At 42.4% G+C, this 22,210-nt stretch overlaps 1 protein-coding gene across 3 annotated transcripts in view; it reads right to left on the bottom strand.

The window, feature by feature from the left end:
- Positions 1–2,527: 2,527 nt before the first annotated feature.
- Positions 2,528–22,210, bottom strand: part of Atrn (attractin) — a 125,370-nt gene continuing 105,687 nt past the window's right edge. For 2 of the 3 annotated variants that reach the window (XM_034496592.2, XM_076929767.1), the window contains exons 25-29: positions 19,739–19,800; positions 15,004–15,082; positions 11,847–11,954; positions 9,661–9,775; positions 2,528–7,114 (exon numbers count right to left, since the gene is read on the bottom strand). In XM_034496592.2, coding sequence (XP_034352483.1) covers positions 6,990–7,114; positions 9,661–9,775; positions 11,847–11,954; positions 15,004–15,082; positions 19,739–19,800 — 489 coding nt within the window. In that variant the 3' untranslated portion in view covers positions 2,528–6,989. Of the gene's footprint in view, positions 7,115–9,660; positions 9,776–11,846; positions 11,955–15,003; positions 15,083–19,738; positions 19,801–22,210 lie in introns of those variants that run through there. The other variant, XR_013108812.1, reaches the window with a different exon arrangement.

Below are 22,210 nucleotides of genomic sequence, written 5' to 3'. Positions count from 1 at the left end.
TCAGGGTGTGGATTGTTAGAGGGAAGAGCACCCACACTTCTATAAGTAACCCTTCATTTATGTTTTGCAAGGAAGCCCAATAAACTCACTTTTCTAGTGAGTTTTCTGGTTTTCTTTTGAAAACTAGTTTTCTAGTGAACTTTGGTGGAATCGTGCCTTAGTTCCTTGTTGAGACCCTTGAAGGAACAGGCATTGCTTACAATTCTCTCTGGGAAGGAATTTTGGCAACAGAAACCCAGAATAGCTCTTCTTGATCAGGTAGTTTTCATGTAAGTGGTGGCTCAGGGACCCATGTTCCATCCAACACTTTAACCTGTGAACTCCAGGGAAGGCCCTAAGTGAAAACATTTTCTGTGCAAAAGTTTGGTGTTATCACTTTTCCAGCATTTCACCACCCAACCCATGGCCCAGTGTGGACCCAACCTAATTTTCAGAGCCTGGGTAATGTGGAATAATAGTTCAACCACAAGAACTGGGTGAGCACACAGCACTATCTCTGCTAGGTTTTGTTTTTTGAGACAAGATTCTTATCATGTAGCCCAGGCTAGCCTTGAGCCTGTAGCAATCCTCTGCCTCAGCCTAGCATCATGAAACAGGGATGAAGCCTGGAGGAAGTCTAGCCACTACACCTTGAGGTGGCTATAATCAAGTTGAGAATGAGGCAAGATGTAAAGACTGAGGAATCATGGAGATAGGCACATGGAAAGGAGTCTTATTCTGGAGTCTGACTAAACCTTCACCAGCTGAAAAACCAGAATCCAGGGACAATTAAAAATATTTACTGTAGGGGCTGGGGAGATGGCTCAGAGGATAAGAACACTGGCTGTTCTTCTGAGTTCAATTCCCAGCAACCACATGGGGGCTCACAACCATTTGTAATGAGATCTGGTGCCCTCTTCTGGTTTGCAGGCATACATGCAGGAAGAACATTGTATACATAATAAATAAATAATATTTACTGTAGAAGCTGTCTACTGAGTTAGTATGCCTTTCATACATACTTTTATATTAAAGTAATAGTGCAGGCTTCAGGTCTGAATGGATATGACTTTGGATTCCTGGGTATCTTATCAATGGCAGTTTCACCAGGTGCCTCTCAGAAACGATCTCACATGTGCTTCTTAACAATCTTTTGAAATCAAACCTCACCAACATCCTGTATGAGTGTTGTAAAAGCAAAACTACGCAACCAACTAAACAACAGCCCAAACCAAACCACCCCAACAAGCTGTGACTCTCTTAAGTCTCTTCCCACATTTGGCCTTCCTACAGCTTTGCTTTGAGACGTTTGCATGATGCTTTCCAGCAGTCTTACTTCTTTTAACCCCTCTGCTTAATTGGGGTTGCGGAAGTAAAGGTCTTGACTATGTAGTGCTGGCTGTCCTGGAATTTGCTATGTAGATCAGGCTGGCCTAGATTGCCACTATGCTCAGCACCCCTCTGTGTACTTAAGTCTATTATTAAAATATCTTTATCACATCAAAGAGATGTTCACTGATAAGTCTGACCTGAGTTTGAGTTCCAGGTCTTACAAGGTAAGAGAGAACAATGTGAGAGTTGTGCTCTGACCTCCACTGTGTGCTGTGGCACGTGCATTCACACTCACTCCATAAATAAGTAAATATTTTTAAATATCCTTGATTGGTGAGATGGTTCGTCAGGTAAAGGTTCGTACTGCCAACGTTGAAGTCTTGAGTTTGTTCTTCAGGCCACTTCCATTAAGTTGCCATTTGTCCTTCACATGCATGCTGTGTCATCTATGTACCCACATAAGCATGCTGTGTCATCTATGTACCACATACATGCATGCTGTGTCATCTATGTACCACATACATGCATGCTGTGTCATCTATGTACCCACATACATGCATGCTGTGTCATCTATGTACCACATACATGCATGCTGTGTCATCTATGTACCACATACATGCATGCTGTGTCATCTATGTACCACATACATGCATGCTGTGTCATCTATGTACCACATACATGCATGCTGTGTCATCTATGTACCCACATACATGCATGCTGTGTCATCTATGTACCCACATACATGCATGCTGTGTCATCTATGTACCACACACATGCATGCTGTGTCATCTATGTGCCCACATACATGCATGCTGTGTCATCTATGTACCACATACATGCATGCTGTGTCATCTATGTGCCCACATACATGCATGCTGTGTCATCTATGTACCACACACATGCATGCTGTGTCATCTATGTACCACATACATGCATGCTGTGTCATCTATGTGCCCACATACATGCATGCTGTGTCATCTATGTACCACATATGTTAGAAGAAGTCCTTAAGCACATCACTAAACTTACTAAACTCTGCTTCTTAAACTGAAACTCCTTTCACTCTGGAACCAAGAGTCCCCACTCTAGGGGATTACTTGTCTGCCAAGGGTGGGAATACACTGCTGTGCCTCTGTCTCCTCATTGCTAATATAAGGACTAAAATGTAAATATAAAATAAAACAGAATTAGCATTAAACATTCAAAACAAAACCCACAATTTTACCAGATCTATTTTTATTTCAGAAGGAATTTTGTATTATAGTATTTACTTTTGTTTATATACAAGTGCTTCACATTTGCATTTAAAATGCAGACCCCCCTTCTCTTGTTCCTGATTAAATTAGCTGTTATTTTACAATACAAAAAAATACCAAAAATTGCAGTCCTAAATGTATGTATAACACCAACAATCCCAGCAATTAAATAGTTTACAATACTTACTCCATATTTACACGAGTGCAACAGATGCTAAATTACACATATTAACAAACTAAGCTTGGATCAAAACAAAACAATGAACTGTAAATAACCAGAAAAGATTTCCAGAGGCAGAATTAGTTCAGCAGGCTTCACTAGTGTTTTGTGCACAGAGTCAAGTTCTGAGAGCAGCTTCTGTTATTGCCTTTAGGAGAGAAGGTGCCAGTTTCTCTCTGCACTCTGGAGGGCACCCTGAGGGCTCCCTACAGACAGGGTGTGGAGCTCCAGAGGCTCTGCTCAGCTGGAGGCCATGCTGACATCTCATTCCAAAGCTGTGCTGGGAGGTTGTGACCAGGGTCAACATTTCAGATTTCCTCAGGGAGCCAAGGCTCACCCTAGGAAGAACCTTCTGGCTTCTTGGTTCTGTTTCCAGGAAGCTCTCCTAGGATGACAGCTGTCTAAAGAGCTGGGTTTTCACCTCAGTCACTGTCCTAATGTTAGCTTAGCTTAGAAGTGTTTAGTAAATATTTGTTGAACAGATCAATTAAAGGACACCAAGGATCAAAGGTTTTCATAAAAACAGCACCATCCCCCAAGGAGGTGGATCACTTCCTCAGCATGCACACTCCTGAGCTGAAAGAGGGCGGGCACTGGCGGGCTGCAGCGTCACCTACCGGAGGCGCTCTGCTCCTGTTCACCTAATTCCCTAATGAGATTCCATCTTATACCTCGAGCCTTCCAGATATTCTGGTTTTTTCCTTTTGCTGACAGTCTTCTTCCAGGTTAGCCCAGGGGGCACATCGGGTTGCTTTCGAGCCACACCTCTTTGGACCTTTCAGAGCCCTCTCCAGACTGTGTCGGGAAGACTAGGAAGGGGACAGGAGGCTGAGGTGTGGGAAAAGTGCTATTTATCAACAATTGAGCCCTCCCATCCCCTTTTAGTATATAAAAAGAACATGGTTCTCAGAAATGTCATTAAAATTTTAGACAAAGCCACAACAATGCAGCCTAGAGAGCCCCTTTGCAAAGTCTGACGTTCACAGGTGACAGTCTTTGAATTTAAAGAGTAACAGAACACCTCACCCCACAGAGGTGCCAGAAATCACAAGGAGCATTTGAAATGACAACAGTGATGAACACTCTTGCTCCCTGAGTTCTCTTGAGTACTGCCGTGTAAATAGGCACACTGCCTGGCTCTTCTTAGGTTCGTTTGTTCTGAGACAGGCTCTTGCTATGTAGCCCAGGCTATTCTTGAATTCTTTGTTTTTGTTTTGTTTTGTGTGTGTTGGGTGTTTTGCCTGTGTGTTTGCTATGCACCATGTGCACCGCCACAGGCACCTGAGGAGGCCAGAAGAGGGTGTCAGGTTATCTGGAATTGTAGTCACAAAGGTTGTGAGCCACCATGTGGGTGCTGGGAACTGAACCAGTGTCCTGTCTAAGAGCAGCCAGTGCTCTTTAACCACTGAGCCATCTCTCCAGTCCCATTTTTGAATTTTTTCTTCCTGCCTCTGTCTTCTGAATGTGTGGATCAATCACAACTGTGTGTCACCATTCGTGCTCTCTTCCTAGGTATTCTAAGAGCTGAATCATTATCTAGTTACCTAATGGGCACAAGGCTACAGAACATACCAGCATGGTGTACAATGCCTATCAACAGATCAGGGCCTGGTAAGATGACTTTCCAGAGCTTGGATACCCAGTATATGGCACAGAAACAGATTAAAGTCAGATGTTAATGTTTAATAAAAATACATTATGATCCTTTCCTTTTTATGTACACCCTGAATGTGTGAACATTCTGGACACTACAGTATAGTTATGTACAAGTGCAAGGTCAGCATCTTCATGACTATTTTATATACATGTTCTCTTGTGACACAGTCACTGGGTCACAAATCTATTCCTTCTTGGTAACTGGCTCTGAGCTGAGCTCTTCCCTGCCATTCCCCTCTGCTTTAAGCCTGAAGGGAGCTGTTGGCTATAAAGGAGATGCAGGTGAAGCTGGCTGTTTCTCCATTACAGGAGCAGAATAAATGCCATTTGCTTCTTTCGAAAGAATAAACAGTATCCCTAAGGGGGTGGGAACATAAGCAGGTAGGTGGGAGCCATGGTACTTATTATTTCAAGGTATGGGACTAACATAGAAGCAAACTCTTTGGCCAAAGAAATTTGGTCCTTTGAGCAAAGCAGAGGGGGAATTTCCTTACATAAGAACAAGCCCTAGTGCAACTTCTCTCTTTCTTTTGGCCAAGAGTCCCTGGGTTGTTATGGAGATGAAAGGCTAGATCATGAAGATACTTATGTGCTGGGTTTTGGTAGGGGTGTGGGGAGCTCCTAACTGCATAGGGGATGAGGCTGGGATCATTTCTAGAACTTTCTGCTCTTTAAGAGTGATGCAAAGAGTCATGTTTTAAGAGGTGTGCCTTACAGCAGTGTTTTGTGCATCCAGTGATTTATGGATCAGCTTTGAAATGTCACTCCAGAAGAGTCTTGAGAGGAATGGGGTTAGTGCGGGGCTTAGAGAAAGGCTCCCTCTTCAGCATTGCATTTAAAGGTGAACTGCTACAGCTTTTGTTCTTCTGATTGTTAACTTCTCCAAACGCACACATTTGAGTGCTGTTGCCTAGAGGGCTATTCTAATCAGGAAATAGCAGAACTGCAGGATAGGAAGCAGGAGAGGACAGGTGTGAGGTTGCTTCATAATGCCAGAATACTGAGCACCATAAATGGGGAAATGCTATGTCCAGGCTGGGTCCTGGGCACAGAGCAGAGGACTGCTCACCCCTCTTAACGTGGACATTTTGTTTGGTCTTTCCCTTCCCACTCACCCGTGTGCTTTTCATCCTCATTAGCACTCACCACCTCAGCTGTGTCTGGGGAAGGCTGGACCAACTCCTACCCAGGGGAGATGGAACCAGGTCCCTTTCCATGTGCTTGCTGAGCAGATGCTGTCCCAACGCCAGGTACCATCCCTCTTCTAGTGTGTACTCCATCCAGCCTGGGGATGACCCACAGGTTCCCACAGGTTAGTGGGAGCAGCTATAGGAAGACAGAGCCAGGTGTCCCAGGTGTCAGTGCTCTTTTCTGCTTGAAAGACACATGACACGAGCAAGTGCATTCTGTAGTGCCTTGGCAGAAGAAGCCCAGAGGGTTGACCAAACATCAGGCCTAAAGTGACACTAGGCTGGGGCTGGAGGGTCATTCAGTCCCTATTGCTAGTAGTCCTTATTAAATGTTTCTTAGGATGAGAATTATTCTTGGCTGCAAATTAGACTTAAAAAAAAAAAAAAAAAAGAACAAACTGCAATGGTAGTTACTTAAATTTTACAAGAATGTAGGAATGCAATCATGTAAAAACTTAGGCTTACTAACGTTCCAATTGCTAGATCTATTTAAAGTCTAGGCACTTAGTGTGTGTGTGTGTGTGCACATGTGCATGTGTGTAAGACAGAGTGAGAGAAAGGAAAGAATGGATTAAAATTAAATTAATCAAGTTTCTACAGAGAATTATCAATTGCATTTGCTTATATTCTAACGCCATTGACCTTGACATTTAAAATAGCCCTCTTTGCTGGGCCTGGTGGTACACGCTTTTTATCCCAGCATTTGTGAGGCAGAGGCAGGTGGATCTTTGTGAGTTCAGTCCAGCCTGATCTACATAGTGAGTTCCAGGCCAGCTAGGACTACACAGTGAGACCCTGTCTCCAACAAAACAAAACAAAAACAAAACAAGGCCCCCATCAATTATACTTTGATATGACTTTCAAAGAGAATGACCGTTATTAATTCTTAGCTAGAAAAAAAGCTACTTCCTGGAAGAGAGTAAAAGCACATCTTGTCACAAGACAGCAAGCTTCAGATGAGAACAATTCATCTGAGGAGTGTTGAGAGGACCATGCCAGAGAGCTGCTGACAGAGGTCATCACTTTTGCAGTTGAGATTCCCAAGAGGAACTTCCACAAGGGACCTCAGCATCACTGTCAGCTCTCACAGGGTCTACACTGGTCTCTTCCACCTGTGAGTAGAGCAGGTCACTCCTGAACTTGCAATTCAATTATTTCCTACACAGAAGTAAAAGGTTAGATGCTGGACACAGAAGGGATGAACCATCAAAACAGCTTGTATGATCATGCATGTGAGTTGGAGGCTTCAAAGGTTTCCAGTCTTCTGCCCCACACCTGCTTCCTGCCTGCAGCCTCCCCTGTAGACAGCTTAGTGGACCACATGCCCCTCTGTGAGGATGAATTCCTGCCCCAGTATCAAATGCAGGTTCCAGGCTGTGCAGGGGGCTGCTGCTTCCGGTTTCTTACAGCTCCTGACTTCTCCTTGTATACTATTGGCATCTGCTGAGAAATGTCCACCAGGGCACTGGCCACAGCAAGACCTTGGAAGAACCCACAAGAGGGCACACATGTCATGAAGCAGCTTACTTTTTTATAAAATAATTTCAGATTTTTTTTTTTTTTTTTACATTTCCCTAGTGAAAGATAAAGGTATTCATGGGAGTCCTTCCCACTGGGGTGATGGTCTCAGCTTATTTATGCACACCTAACTACTCATGTCTCTCTCCTCCACAGCAGATCACCAAAGCAGTGTGCTCTGCCTCAGGGTGGCAAGCAGATGAGTGTGGCCATGCTCTGAGTGTGTGCCTTCTCCTGCCTGTTCCAGAAGGCAGCAATGAAAGTATCACTACTTCACAGTGTTGTTCACAGTGAGATGTCATTCATCCTGTGTCACTGGCCTAGTATGAGCTACTAAAACTGCATGTGTGCTTCCTCAGAAAGAGAAAGTACAGGAAGACTGGCATGGATAACCCCACCGTGGGGTGGGTCTTAGAAGGGAGCAGGGCTTCATGCGGGTTTCCAGAGGGTCGAAGCATTGGGTAAAGGGTGAGGAAGGAGAAGCTGTTCCATCTCTATGTAGACCTGTTCCATTTCTATGCCCACCAAAGATCTTGCCCTTATGAAGCAGGAGACGCTGCCCAGTGTGCCAGGTCACAGAGTCACTCTGTCCACAGTAAGGCTGACTCAAGAGACTCAATGCCTGGGGATGCCAAGTAAGATGAAGATGGTGGATTCTGACTCATCATCAATAAATAAGGCTTCCCTTCAGGGCTGAACACGGATAAAGGATACTTTCCTACTAAACTCAAGGTTATTTTGGCTGAGATAACGAGTCAGTCCCTCAGACCACTGCATCTGAGTGCAGTTCTAATCAGAGCACTGCATGAGGCATTCCTATGCACAGCTTCAGACTTCAGGCACATCCCGAACTACATGTCACGCTGCCTCTGTGTTTAAGGACTTTTCTTTTGCCACAGGGTCCTACTATATAGCCCCAGCTAGTCCAGACGTCACTATGTAGCAATCTTTCTTCTCTGACTCCAGCTTTAAAACAAGGTTTATATAAATTATGACTTACATGTTTGATGAAAAAGTATAACAGACATTGGTAAAATATGTAGTAAGTTGTAAGGATAATAATGATTGTTATAAAAGAATAAATGGTAGATCTATATTTGATCTTCAGCAACACCCAACAAGAAAAAAATTCAAACTATAAAAAAGTGTACAGTAGGGGCTGGAGAGATGGCTCAGCAGTTATGAGCACTGGCTGTTCTTCTGGAGGACCTGGGTTCAATTCTCAGCATCCTCATGGTAGCTCAAAACTGTCTGTAACTCTAATTCCAGGGGATCTGATCCCCTCACAGGGACATACATGCAGGTAGATTACCAATGCACATAAAAATAAAAGCAAGTGAGTCATTAAAAAAGTATAGAGTAAAAATAATTTCTTCCTATCCTTGCCCTGTACCACTGGTACCTATTTCCTGTAGGGATGTTTTTTAGAAAAACAAATATGCTGAAGAATAAATGTTTGTAATAAGTTGTATATCTAGGAACTGTGGGTGGGTTGGCTGGTAGACTGTTTGCCTAGCATACATGGGGGTTTGAGCCTCTGTGCCACACAAGCCAGGAGTAGTGATGCATCTCAGCACTGAGGAGGAGGAGGAGGCAGAATGATCAGAAGCTCAAAAGTCCTCCTAGGCTACAAATGTAGTTTGAAAACAGTACAGGCTTCCCCCATCTCCAAAGAATATATCATTATTTCGATAAAACGAAAATTGATCTGCATTAACCCAGTAGAATCATAATTTTCAAAATACCCTTTATGTTTTCATAGTACTTCTTTATGCCTCATATTTAAAACAAGCTGGGCATGAATGGTTACACCATAATCTCAGCACTCTGGAGGCTGAGGTGGGACGATAAACTATGAGTTTGAAGCCAGCCTGGACTATGTAATGAGTTTTATTATTGTTGTTGGGTTTTTGAGACAGGGTTTCTCTGTGTAGTTCTGGTTGTCCTGGAATTTACTCTGTAGACCAGGCTGGCCTCAAACTCAGAGTTCTGCCTGCCTCTGCCTCCCCAGTGTTAGGACATAAGGTATGCACCACCACTCCCTGGCCTATAATGAGCGCTGGGCCAGCCAGCTTAGGCTGCATAGCAAGGCCTTAAGCAAGATGTGGAGCATGGCTAGAACTATGTACTTGGACAACACAAGCTTTGAGGACATGGCTAGAAGCCAGAGGCATTGGAGATGATTAGGAGCTTGTCAAGGAGGAAAAAGCCTAAATTTGAGATAAGAACAAGGGGGGAAAAAAAAAGCAGGGACCAATAGTCAAGGGGACCAGAAGCACGAATGGCTGAGGAAGCTGTGCACTGTGAAGAGGGTCATTGACTTCCACCCCAGGACAGGAATGTCAGTGCTCAGAACATAGTTTGGGGACTATAGAATTCTCTCACCCAAGCTCTGTGGCAGAGGCATCACTACTGTGCACTGCCCCATACCCAGGTTCTATGCCAGAGGAAGTGTCTAAGACTTACTCCTTCACAGACCAAATTTTGTCATTGCCACTTGCCTACTCACCTGACTGACCAGGAGGAGGAATTCCTCCCAGTCCTCGAGGGAGCCTCACGAATACAGAAAGAACTGCGGCTTTGTTTCCAAAGCAGGGCTCCAGGGCAATGGGCTTCGGAACAGTCTGGAGAAACAAAACAGAAGCACCTTAACTTCACACACTTCAGAGTCAGGTGCTTATAAGGTCAACAGAGGTTTCCACAGCCTCTGCTCTAGAGCATGGGTGCCAGGGAAGGGCCCACATCAGAGGCTCTCTTGGTGTCAGTGTTGGCAGTGTTTGGTGACTTGTTGGATAGTTCTACACACTTGGCACAAACAGACCCAGATATTATGGAGAGCCACCTGTTTTACATTCATCTTCGGTCACTAAGTCATAAGTCTGAGAGTTTAAGAGCTTGTGAAAAGTACAGAGCTCACCAAATGGATTCTTCACACACTTATTGAATGCTTCAGCTCTAGAAAATATATTCATTTTCTTTTGCAGACTTTATTTTTAAAAACAACTTTTATAGGCTAGAAAGATGGCTCAGTGGTTAATGGTTGCTCATGTATAGGACAGGAGTTTAGTTCCCAGCACTCACAGGGCAGCCTACAACCATCTGTAACTCTAATTCCAGGCACCGGGGGTTGCCTCTGGCCTCTCTGAGTACCAGGCATGCATGTGGTACATGTACAAGAAGGTAAAACAGCCATATACATTAAAAAAATAAAATGAGAAGACAAAGCTAAGGAGGAGCCTGGGAGGAGCCAGCACACAGCACTCCTCCATGGTTTCTGCCTCAAGTTCCTGCCCTGACTCCCCCAGTGAGAGATTAGCACCTAGAAAGACAGCTCCAATAAATCCTACTTCTCACTATGTAGCCCAGTAGGGCCTTGAATTTGTAACCCTCCTGTCTCAGCCTCTTGGTGCTATGAGCCACCAAGTCTGGCTCCCTTTCTCCTTCCCTTCCTCCCTCCTTCCCCTCCCCTTGGTCTTTTCTTTTAAGCCTCTGGCAGTTACTATTTTATTTTGTCTCAGTGTATTTGGTTATTCTAGATGTGTAAATGGAATGATACAGCATCTTTTACTTAACACGACTTAAGGTTTGTCTACACTGTAGCATACATTAGACTTCTAAAACAAACAATTTCTAGCAGCAACACACTCCTTTGCTTATCTACCCATCCACTGACAGTCCTTATTGCTTTTACTCTCTGTCGGTTATGAATGTGCTGTTATAAACACTAGCATTAGAATAACCTCTGCAGTACACTTTTGTATTGTTTTAGTTTTCTTGAGACAAAATCTTGTCCAGTAGCCCAGGCTAGTCTCAAATTTACAGTGATTCTCCTGCATCTGTACTCCAGGTACTGGGACTATAGACATGTGCTGCCAGTAGTGCTACATTTTCTAGTGGCTATGTCACTTTATAGTCTAACAAGGTACACAAAGATTCCAGCTTCTAAATGTGGTGACATATAGTGTGTGTGCATGCATGTGTATGTGTTTGCAAGTGCATGTGTGGGTATGCATGCACATGTGCACATGGAAATCTCCCTCAGTTGTTCTTCACTTTACTTACTGAGGCAGGGCCTCTTGCTGAACCTGAAACTCACCAATTCTGGCTAGCCTAGTCAGCCCGCTTACTCTGGAAATCCTGTTTCAGACTCCCCAAGTACTGTTACCACACCTGCCTGGCTTTTAATTGAGTATTGGGGCTCTGAATAAAATGTGTGTGTGTGTGTGTGTGTGTGTGTGTGTGTGTGTGTGTGTGTGTGTGTGTGTGTTGGGTCAATTAATGGTTAAATTTAGCTGCTTCCACCCCCCTTTCTTTTTTCTAAAATACAGGGTCTCATTATGTAGCCTAGCTGTTCTGGAACTCATGGAGACCTGCCTGCCTCTGCCTCCTAAGTGCTGAGATTAAAGACGTGTGCCACCACGCCTAGTCCAGGTTAGATATTTTCAAATAAAAACTTTAAAGTATTATGCCACACAACACTTTAAGAATAACAAGCATAATTTGCATGTTAAAATCTGAACATGGCTGACTGATGACAGAACAACTGGAAAAGTAAAGCCACAGAGCACCTTACAGTTGCGGTTGTCTCTGCTGACTGACTAATTGTTCAGAGAGGACATAGGAGTTACACACAGAGCCTGGCAGACTCAGGCCTGAGTTCTGAAAAGCTATATGGACTTTTAAGCCACTTCTCACCTTTATACTTCCCCCAATGAGATCAGGAGGCTCTTCATCTGTTTCCAAGGCAACGTTTACAGAAGCAAAGGGGCGGCTGGCCATCTGTTGCATCTCCCGAAGAAGTTGCTAATGAATAACATAGTATGTGTTAATATGCTTAGTACTGAGACTTTATTAGTGAACAGTAGATATTAGACATATGCATTCTCCCTAATTCAAACTGATCAGAGGTGGTGTCACTTCTCTAAGAGCTGAGGAAAACTGGACATGACAAGGTGCTAGGTAGCATAAGGTATCACATTCTGTTAGATGTGCTAACATGATCAAATTTTTATAAAAAGTCCTTACCAATAAGAAATAAAATAGTGGAGGATAGAATGCTATGATATCTGTTAGTTGAATATATAAAAGGGCAGAAACTTACCTTTTTATATTTCTGTTACTAGATTAAAATCACTCTAGCTTGTTTTGTGTTAAAACCTGAACCTGACATTCCCAGAGCAACAACACAACCAAACAGATGGCTGATAGGACGTGGGACTACTCTCCTCAGAGAGATGCTGCTGAGAACACAAATGAGTGTGGAACCGCAGAGGACAAGAACATGAAGGGCTCTGGATTTGGGGGGCGGGGTGGGTATGTTAGATTAGGTGTTCTAAGTAGCAAGGCTTCAATGTCTTCTTTAAATGATTTGTGTATTTGTTTATAAGACAGTGTCTCATGTAGCCCAGGCTGGCCTTAAACTCACTGGATGACTTTGAACTTCTTCTACACCTACCTTACTCAATCACACATGGCTTGAAATGTTTTCATGCTGGGTCAAATGAGATACTATAGCACACACCTCAAATATGGAGTGTGGGCAGTCATTCTTATATCATCAATAATATGAGAGGTCTTCTGAGGTTATGCTGTGGAAGACAAACTGGCCTTGCTTCAAGCCACCTTCCAGGAGGCAGGATCCTGAAGCTACATAAATCATCACTTTGTTTTAGAAGGGAAATTTTATGTTAAAAATTTTCTTAGAACCCAGTAATAGATTCCTACTGTTAGATCATAGGGGTTTACCTCCACTAATCTGTTAAATGCAGACTCTTCCCTTATAATGTCCATAAATGTAAGAAGTCTCCTTTGTTGGGTGGGCTGCTGTTACATATCCTATTGCAGTCTCCGGGCATTACTGGAGGAACAGATGACCTAGTATCAGCACATCTCTCTACTGTACCTGGAAAGAAAACCTGTTTACTCAGCAAATGTGGCCTGGGTTCTGTAATACTCTAGGTGCAGAGTCACAGGAGGACAGCTGCTACCCCTCAGCAGTGTTCTAGAACGTCCACTAAGAGTACAGGAGATAAGGTGGGTGAAGAACTCCATCAGGACTCGGGGTGCAGCAAGAAGGGAAAACAGCATCCCCACTGGGAACAAGTCATGACTGACCTTGTGCAGGGAAACTCCAAAGGGTAAAAATTAGTTTATTAGCTGACTGAACACAGTCTAAGCATATTTTAAAAATCCTTTCTTAAGAGGGGGTTCATTCTCTAGTTTTTTTCTCTCTGTCTCATGATATTGCAAATATTTCCCAGTTGATTGTTGCTTTCTATATTCATATACTTTTATATACTTAATGTTATTTTGTATTCAGACAAATCTCTACTATTCTATCTCAATAACTCATATGAAAATAATTTTGTTTTCTTCCCAATAGTAACAAAACTGCTTTCTTGTTCTTCTTTGGTTCTAGAGTGAGTTGTCTGGCTCATTCAGTCAGCAGAACATGAGATTCTTAAACATTCAGTGTCAGAAGCCAGGACCCTCGCCTCTTACCCTCACCCCCTACTTTTCCCCACCTGCACAATGTCCCCTGCAGCTTCATCCTGCCTGGCAACCACAAGATCCGGGTTGGTAGCTACAGACAGACTCATAGACTCAAAGCAGCGTACTGTGTCTTATGGGAAAAGCAGTGTACCGTATCTTCTGAGAAAAGCAGGTAGACCACAAAATGTTTCAGGGCACAGGCCAAGAAGATTCTGTACTTTTCTACCACCTGGCCCCTCTTATCCCCTCCCCTTGTAAAATGTATTATAAAAAAGCGCTTTGCGCTCCAATACACGGCTCTTGACAAGCAATTGCTTCCTTGAGTCCTTTCTCTCTCTCGCTCTTTCTTCTTTCAGGTTGCGGTCCTCTTTGTGCACATGAATTACTAGGCCCGCGGGTCGGGTCAATACAGACTAGAACAAGTGAAGTGTTTGTGGAAATCATGTGTTTAGGAACCTGGGCTATGAAATCAGAGGCCCTAGTTACAGCTCAGTTCTGCATCTCAGTATCTGTGTGACGATGGTAGTTACTTAGCTTCCCTGAGCCTAGTGGCAATACTTATATCATAGGGTTGAGATGAAGATTAAGGTTGCTGGTCTAAGTAAAACCACCTGGATCAGTGCCTGGGATGTAGAGGTGCTCAGATGTCTAGATAACAGGTAACTAGTACTAACTCTAGTGTTTAATCATAACGAATGATGTAGGCTGTAGCTATAGATTTGTTTTGTTTTGTTTTTTTATTCCCCGCCTACCCCCAACCTGCTCCCCAAGACCCACAGGTTAGAAGCTTTGTCCCTAGTGCTGTGCTATTAGAGGCTGCTGAGAATGGAACCCAGGCATTCAGTTTATGCCAGGAAAAGTGTTCTGTCACTGAGCTGAACCTATCCCTACACTCATTTTTATGAAAGGCTCTTAGGAAGACTGTTGAATCAAGCAGTGGCAAAACTGGGGCAAAACTAATGACACTTCATGCAAGAATAATTGAAATCAGCCGGGCGGTGTTGGTGACGCCTTTAATCCCAGCACTTGGGAGGCAGAGGCAGGCAGATTTCTGAGTTCAAGGCCAGCCTGGTCTACAGAGTGAGTTCCAGGACAGCCAGGACTACACAGAGAAACCCTGTCTTGAAAAACAAACAAACAAACAAACAAAAACAAACAAAAAAAACCCCAAAAAACAAAAACAAAAAAAAGAATAATTGAAATCTCCTGATGGCACACAGTAGAACCATACAATGCAGGTAAAACAGCATGCTTTTCATATGAGTATCAGTCATCACTGAACAGGTAAAAGTGATTTGCCTATAAAGAAGGAAAGAAAATGAGCTTTATGTGAAGTCTTGTTTTATCTACTTGGGCTTACCTCTCTCCGCCTAGATGCCCAACAGCTCTGTTTGATCTTCCAGACCACTGCAGCCACCAGAAGCAGAGAGAGAAAACAGCTGCAAGGAAAGACCACCTTGTTAGTCAGCTCCACCCCTGCCTGACTTCATGCCTGACTCCAGGGAACAATCCTCAATGTCCCAACTGCAGCTCCTGAGGCTGCATGTGATAGACAGGCTCACAGGAGTGCAGTGTGAAAACCACTGGCTAGCTGAGCTAAGCTTCCAACCCTGACTTCCTAGAAGGTATTCCCACCTCTGACTTCTCGATAAGTACCTCCAGAGTGGCCAACCATAGCTTACCCCAAATAAGAAAAGCAATTCTAACATAAACGATAATAGGTAATAAACAAGGAATTTAATAAATGTGGTAAACTCTATTGATACACTCAGAATGGGAAAAATCTCACTAAATAATAAACTTTTCATAAAAGGTAAGTGGAAGAAATGTATGTATAATGATTAATATATTTTCTGCAATTATGTATACATACATGGTGGTAAATACAGATTGTCAATTTGACAGGATCTGGAATCACTTACAAGGCAAACATCTGGGCATGTCTATAAGAGAGTTTCTACATTGGGTTAATTGAATACCAATAATCTACCCTAAATGTGGGCAGACAGCTATGGGCTGGGGTCCCAGACTGAATAAAAGGAGAAAGTAAGCTGAACAGCAATGCTCTCTGCTTCCTCATTGAGAATGAGGCCATGTCATGCCTTCCTAGCCATGAGGGGCTGGATCCCCTGCAACTGTAAGCCAAAATAAACCCTTCCTTCCTTAAGACAAGTCAACTATTTGGTTGTACTACTGAAAAAAGTAATGAATAATATTATTAATAATATTAATAATAATATGTATGTATATGTGTATATTATTCTTTAAAAAGATTGTATCTTGCTGTTCCAGCTAGCTTGGAACTTATGATCTCTTATCTCAGATTCCTGAATGCTGGGATGTGCTACCATGCCAGCAATACATGCATTTATTAGTAAAATAAAATTCAAATGATCAAATTTAAGCCAATAGTTTTCTTAATACAAGGAGGGAAAATTTCTAGTTGTCTAATGACTGTAAAAAAAAATGTGTTTTCTTTCCTCTGTAAACTAGGTGTTGAATGGGAAAAGCTACTGTGATTCCAGAGGCAAAGACTTACATGTGGTTAAAAGACTAAGTCTACCATGCAACTCGTGAGAGACCTAGCTCTGTTATGAAATATGCTCCTGAGATTTATGCAATAGAGGCTTGGTCCTCAGTGCAGCAGAGCTCAGAGGTTGAGTTTAGGGATATGACTAGGATCAGGGGCATTCTTATCAATGGATTTCAATCAACTGGTTGATTTGTATTTTCATGGCTATTGGATGGTGGTGTCTGTTTGGATGAAGCAAGCCACTGGAGGTATGGGATTGAAATGTGTATTTTGTCTTGTGTTTCTCCTGACCACTATGAGGTAAATACTTTTCTTTGCCACATGCTCCCCATCATTTGGTATTTGGTCTAGCTGCAGGACCCATATGATAGGACTAAATGACTTTAGACTGTGAAATATCTGAAATTATAAGCTGGAAGAAATCTCTTTCCTTTTAAACTGCTTCCTAAGGTATTTTGTTACAGCAAAGGAAAGCTGGCACATAACTGTGATTAATTTTAAAATAGGCATTTTTAAAATTCACTCTGCATTTTTATTTAATATATATTTAAAACTGACATAATTATTGTACATATTTATGTGGTTAGTACAAGTGTATGAGTTGTAATAATCAGATCAGGGTAACTGGAATATACACTATTTCAGGCCTGCAGCATTTTTTTGTATCAGAAATATTAAAAATCCTCTCTACTAATCACTTAGCTAATTGTCCTCAAACACAGTTACTCTACTGTGCTACACAGTACATTAAAGATTTCTCTTTGTATCAGATTTCACTCCAGTTCCCATTAATCATGTCTATCCCTTCCTCCTTTCTTGGGCTCCAATAATGACTACTTGTGGTTGGGAGAGAATGACCCCCATAGGCTCATATGTTGAATATCTTGTTCCCGGTTGGTGGAACTGTTTGGGAAGGATTAGAAGGTGTGGGCTGTCACTAAGAGTAGGCTTGAGGTTTCAAAGTCTCATGCTATCTCCAGTTAGCTCTCTTTCTGCTAACGCTGTGGACTAGATTTCAGCTGTCAGCTACTACTCCAGTGCCATACCAAATTGTCATGGGCTCACTCTCTGAAACTGTGCACCCAAATAACCTCTTCTATAAATTGCCTTTGTCATGGTGTTTTGTCACGGCAATAGAAAAGTAACTAAGACACGACTCTAGTCTCATTCATATTCATTCTTATTCTCTATACAATTTTTGAAACATGGTATAATTATGTGGTCAAGCTGGCTTCAAACTTGAAATCCTCCTGCTTCAGCTTCCACAGTGGCTTTGATTATATACATGTAATGCCATATCTATTATTCTTTACTTCTTTCAAAAAGTATTTTTGTATGTTTATGTGTGTGTGTGTGTGTGTGTGTGTGTGTGTGATGTCGGTATGTGAACAGGTTTATGTTGAGTGTTTGTGTAAATGTGGGTACATCTGTGTGGAGATCTGAGGACAACCTTGGCTGTTGGTCCTAACTTTGTGAATGCTAGTGAGATGACTCAGTAGGCAAAGTGTTGCCACATCGGTGTAAGGACCTAACCTCAGATTCCCTGAACCTGCTTAAAGCCAGATGTAGTAGCACACATTTGGAAGGTGGAAATAGGAGACATAGCCCAGAAGTTCATGGGCTATCTAACCTGGTATATGTAGTGTCAAACAACAAGAGACCCTGTCTCAAAATAATAGAGGCAGAGAGTGACAGACCAGAACACCGACTCCTCTGGTCGCTGCACATGTGTGTATGAACACACATACCTTTACATATACCACACACATATACAAATGCACACTTAAAAAACTGTGAGGGTGGACTAGGTGTGGTGGAGCACACCTTTATCCCAGCATTCTGGAGGCAAAGGCACATGAATCTCGGAGTCTGAGGCCAGACATGACTACAAAGAGATCTTGTCACACACACGCACACGCACACACACACACACACACACACACACACGCATGCATGCCAAGCAAACAAAAGAAAAAACATGTGAGAGTAGAAATTAAGTAAGATACTTTCAGTTGTAGAAGTGCACATAAAAGTTATCTATGTTTCTTTCCTCAGAAACCTCCGAGGGAAAAAGTTCCAGCAGAAGGAAGAAAAACATGGAAAGACTATGGCATGGGAAGAACACAAAAGAAATTCCTTAGATCACTGGTTTAAATGAGAATGGTTCCTATAGGCTCACATATTTGAATGTGTGGTTCTTAGCTGGTGGCACTGTTAGGAAGGATAAGGAGGTGTGTCACTAGGAGCGGACTTTGAGGTTCCAAAAGCCCATGCCATTCCCAGTTAGCTTTCTCTGCCTTATGCTTGTGGATCAGATGTGAGCTCTCAGCTACTTCTTTGGTGGCAGGCCTGCTTGTCTGCCTTTACCATGATGGCCATGGATTCTAACCTGGAACCTTGATCCCCAAATTAAATGCTAAGTTGCCTTTTTCAGAGTGCTTTGTCACAATACAGAAAATTAACTATAACAATGACAATTACATAGCAGGTCTTAGAGAATAGTACATTTAAGGACTGAGGATGGAACATTCTGGTGGGGGGGGGGAGGCACTGGGGGTATCCCAGAGAGACTAAAGCTAAGAGACAAACATCATGAGAGGTCTTTTTGTTTTGTCAAATTATAGATATAAATCTAGGGTAGACTTACAGGGAAAAATTAAACAGCAAATGCAAAGGAAAAATAGAATACATTTAGGATAAGCAACCCTTCCTCTAAAACATGAGTAAGTAGAATCATAAGTCAGTTCAAGATTGTTTAGTTGGCCAAAGCATTGTGATATAACTATTAAATGAATGGAAAGGAATTTTGTGTGTACCTGGTGTGTGGGTAGGTGGTAGAGTAGGGCAGTATATAGAACACTAAAAAATAACTGAGTTAGCTGTGGCATGGTGACATACACCTTACTTCCAGCACTCAGCAGGCAGGAGGACCTGTGATTTCAAGGCCAACCTCTTCTACTCAGAATTCCAGGACAGTCATAACTACTATAAGGAGAAACCCTGTCTGAAAAGAAAAGAAAAGAAAGGAAAAGAAAAGAAAAGAAAAGAAAACTGAGTTGCAAACCCAGAATTGGTGCGAACATAGAGAAGTAACACAGTAGAGCAGTTTCTATTTGGGGAGGACACAGGAAGTGAGGTTGGCCCGCTGCTTCTCTTACGAGCACCACAACAACTGATTTGTCCTTTTCAATCATTTCTGCATAGTAGTCTCAGAAAAAATAAATTACTGATAAGAAAACTATAAAAATAAAGGCGAACTCCAGGAGTCCTAAAGTAAAGCTCACCTTTCCCTACAGATAACTTCAGTTGTCCTGACTAAGGCAGAGCACATGCATATGCAGCTCACAGCAGTAGCTGACCATGAACAACACTGCTTGAGCCCAAACCTCTCCCCATGCAAAGAGCCGAATCACACAAACCTCACACAAACCGAGGGCTTTATCACATCAGACTAAATTTACATCATTGTGAGTGACAAACAGCTTTGCAGGGATATACAAAGCAAGCTGCAGTTAAGGGGTTGTCTCAAAGGAGTAAGTACAGTTAGCATGAGAGAAATTACCTGAAGAAAGTCACGAAGAACTGTACCAGGTCCATAAAATTGCTGTGCTGGGAGAAGGCAATCTGCAGCAAAAAATACAGAAAATATGGGCTACAAAGCCAGTGACTCAGCCTATGCTGCTTCTTAACAAAATGGTCTCAGCTAAAGACTGCAACCTGACAGCCCATAGGGTATCATTTCTATCTTACTACCTTTACCATAAAATAACAGTTTTTAGTACCAAGAATATAAAAAGATTCCTAATATATTTGAATTAGGCACTGAAAGAGGTAACATTATTTTGTGGAGAAGAAAAACACTGCAAATTTAACTATGGCATAATGCTTTCTTTATTTTTTTTTAAATTTATTTACATTTCAGATGCCATCCCCTTCCCCCATTTCCCCTCCCTAGAAAAAAACCCTATCCCATCTCCCCTCCTCCTTTTTGCTTTTTTACCATTTTAATTACATGCAAGTATTAAGGTCAGTTCTAGGTTGAGGAACTAGCAATACAATAGATGCAAATAGTCAAGGAACAAATAAGACAATACATATAAATAGTCAAAGAACAAGCAAGGTTGTATTGGTAGATTAGACGTATCGACGGTGTGTCTCAGAACTGACCATCATTACCAATCCCTAATGCCTACTACTGGCCTGATGTCACCTGCCTCACTAGACCAGAGCCCTCATTGGGAAGATAACGGCACAACTGAGATCCTTCATCTAAAATGTTTGGGACTCCCAGGCTTGGTAGCACATTCCTAGTCTATGCTCCAGGCAAGCCAGGGTTACACAGTGAGGTCCTATCTTAAAAAAACAAAACAACACAGGGCTCGGAACTAGTACATTTCAGATTTCAGGGTTCTTTGGAGATATTTGCTTAGATTTATTCAGCAGCTGAACACCCCTATTCTGAAAATTTGATATCCATATAATTTAATTGTATTTGAGACAGGATCTCAAAAGCTCAGGGTGCCCTTGAGCTCACAATTCTGCCTCACCCTCCCAGTGCTAAAATTATAAGCTCCTGTTATTCTGCTTGCCTGGCAAACCTGAGACTTTCTGAGCATTAGCTTCAGATTTTCAGATTAGGGGTGTTTGGTATATATTCGAATGAAACAATTACTAAGTAGATGATAACTGTTTCACTAAAGATGATAGTTATAATAACAATTAGCAAGTTGAGCCAGCAAAATGTCTGGCTCAGCAAGCAAAATGGCAGCCATGGTAGAGAACTGTGATCCAATGCCCACCCCCCCCCCATCCTTCTAGCATACACATCAAAAACATACTATAAAATATAAACATACACAATAAACATAAAATAATAATGTATTTTTTGTTTACAAAACAAGGAAGTCGATGGTTAGCATCCTATTTTCCAGATGTATCTGCCCCACCCTTCATCTGTGGTGCTGAGGATCATTCAATCCCACATGCTAAGCAGTGCTCTACCACTCAGACAAGTCCCCTGCAGTCCCAGGTATTTGAACACTTGGTTCCTCAGTTGGTGGTCCTATGTGGAGAGGGTTAGGACTTGTGGACTTGTAGAGGAAGGACATCATTAGGGGAGTGGGCTTTCCTATTAAAAGCCAACTGTTTCTAGCTTATTCTTTCTGCTTCTTGCTCCTGCACCCATGCCTGCCACTTGCTGCCACACCTCCCTTTTCAGGACAGACTCTTACTTCTCTGGAACCATATGTTCAAATAAACTCTTATTTTTATAAGGTGTCTTGGTCATAATGTTTTATTGCAGCAATAAAAAAGTAACTGATATAATCACCAAGCTTTATCCCATAAATCTGGCTCTAGAAGTGTCTACCTTTCACTTCAGGCCCAGAGACAGCCTCATCAGCATGACTGACATCCAGGGTCTTAGTACGACCATACTGATCTTGCAGAAGAGTTTTGAACACTGTAAAGTTGGAAGCCAGGAAAGACTGAGTCTTTTCACAGGCCTCAGTTGTCAAGAATGGAAGAGTCTGTGTACACTAGTGGAGTATATTTTAAACTGGGATTAGATTATCACCTCTTAGAGTTTTCCTGTGAAACGGTGAACTTTTGACTTTTATAACATTAAAATCTTCACTATGTTTAATTGTGTGTGTGTGTAGTGGTATGTAATGTAAGCAGAGGCCAGAGGAATCCTGGGACTGGAATTATAAGCAGTTGTACAATGTCTGATGTAGATGCCGTTTTCTTTTTCACAACTTTGTGTTGAGACCACAGCCCTGCACTGATTTCCAGTAATTACCAGCTGCTTTAATACTGGTTTGTATTGGCACAGAGCATGTATGCCTCAGCTCTGAACAAAAGTGCCAAAGCAGGCAATGCCAATGAACACTTTACTCCTGACACACATGCTAACATCTATTCACTTTCAGCCCCTCCCACTCACTTGAACTACTTTCCAGAATTCCCACACCATTTTCCTTATCACATGTATTATTAACTTATAAATTGTGGTGGTTAAATAAGAATGCCCCCC

The sequence above is a fragment of the Arvicanthis niloticus genome, chromosome 2 (assembly GCF_011762505.2).
Source record: "Arvicanthis niloticus isolate mArvNil1 chromosome 2, mArvNil1.pat.X, whole genome shotgun sequence".
Taxonomy (NCBI): Eukaryota; Metazoa; Chordata; class Mammalia; order Rodentia; family Muridae; genus Arvicanthis; species Arvicanthis niloticus.
Note: the sequence above shows the minus strand (reverse complement) of the source record. Positions and strands in the feature narration are given on the sequence as shown.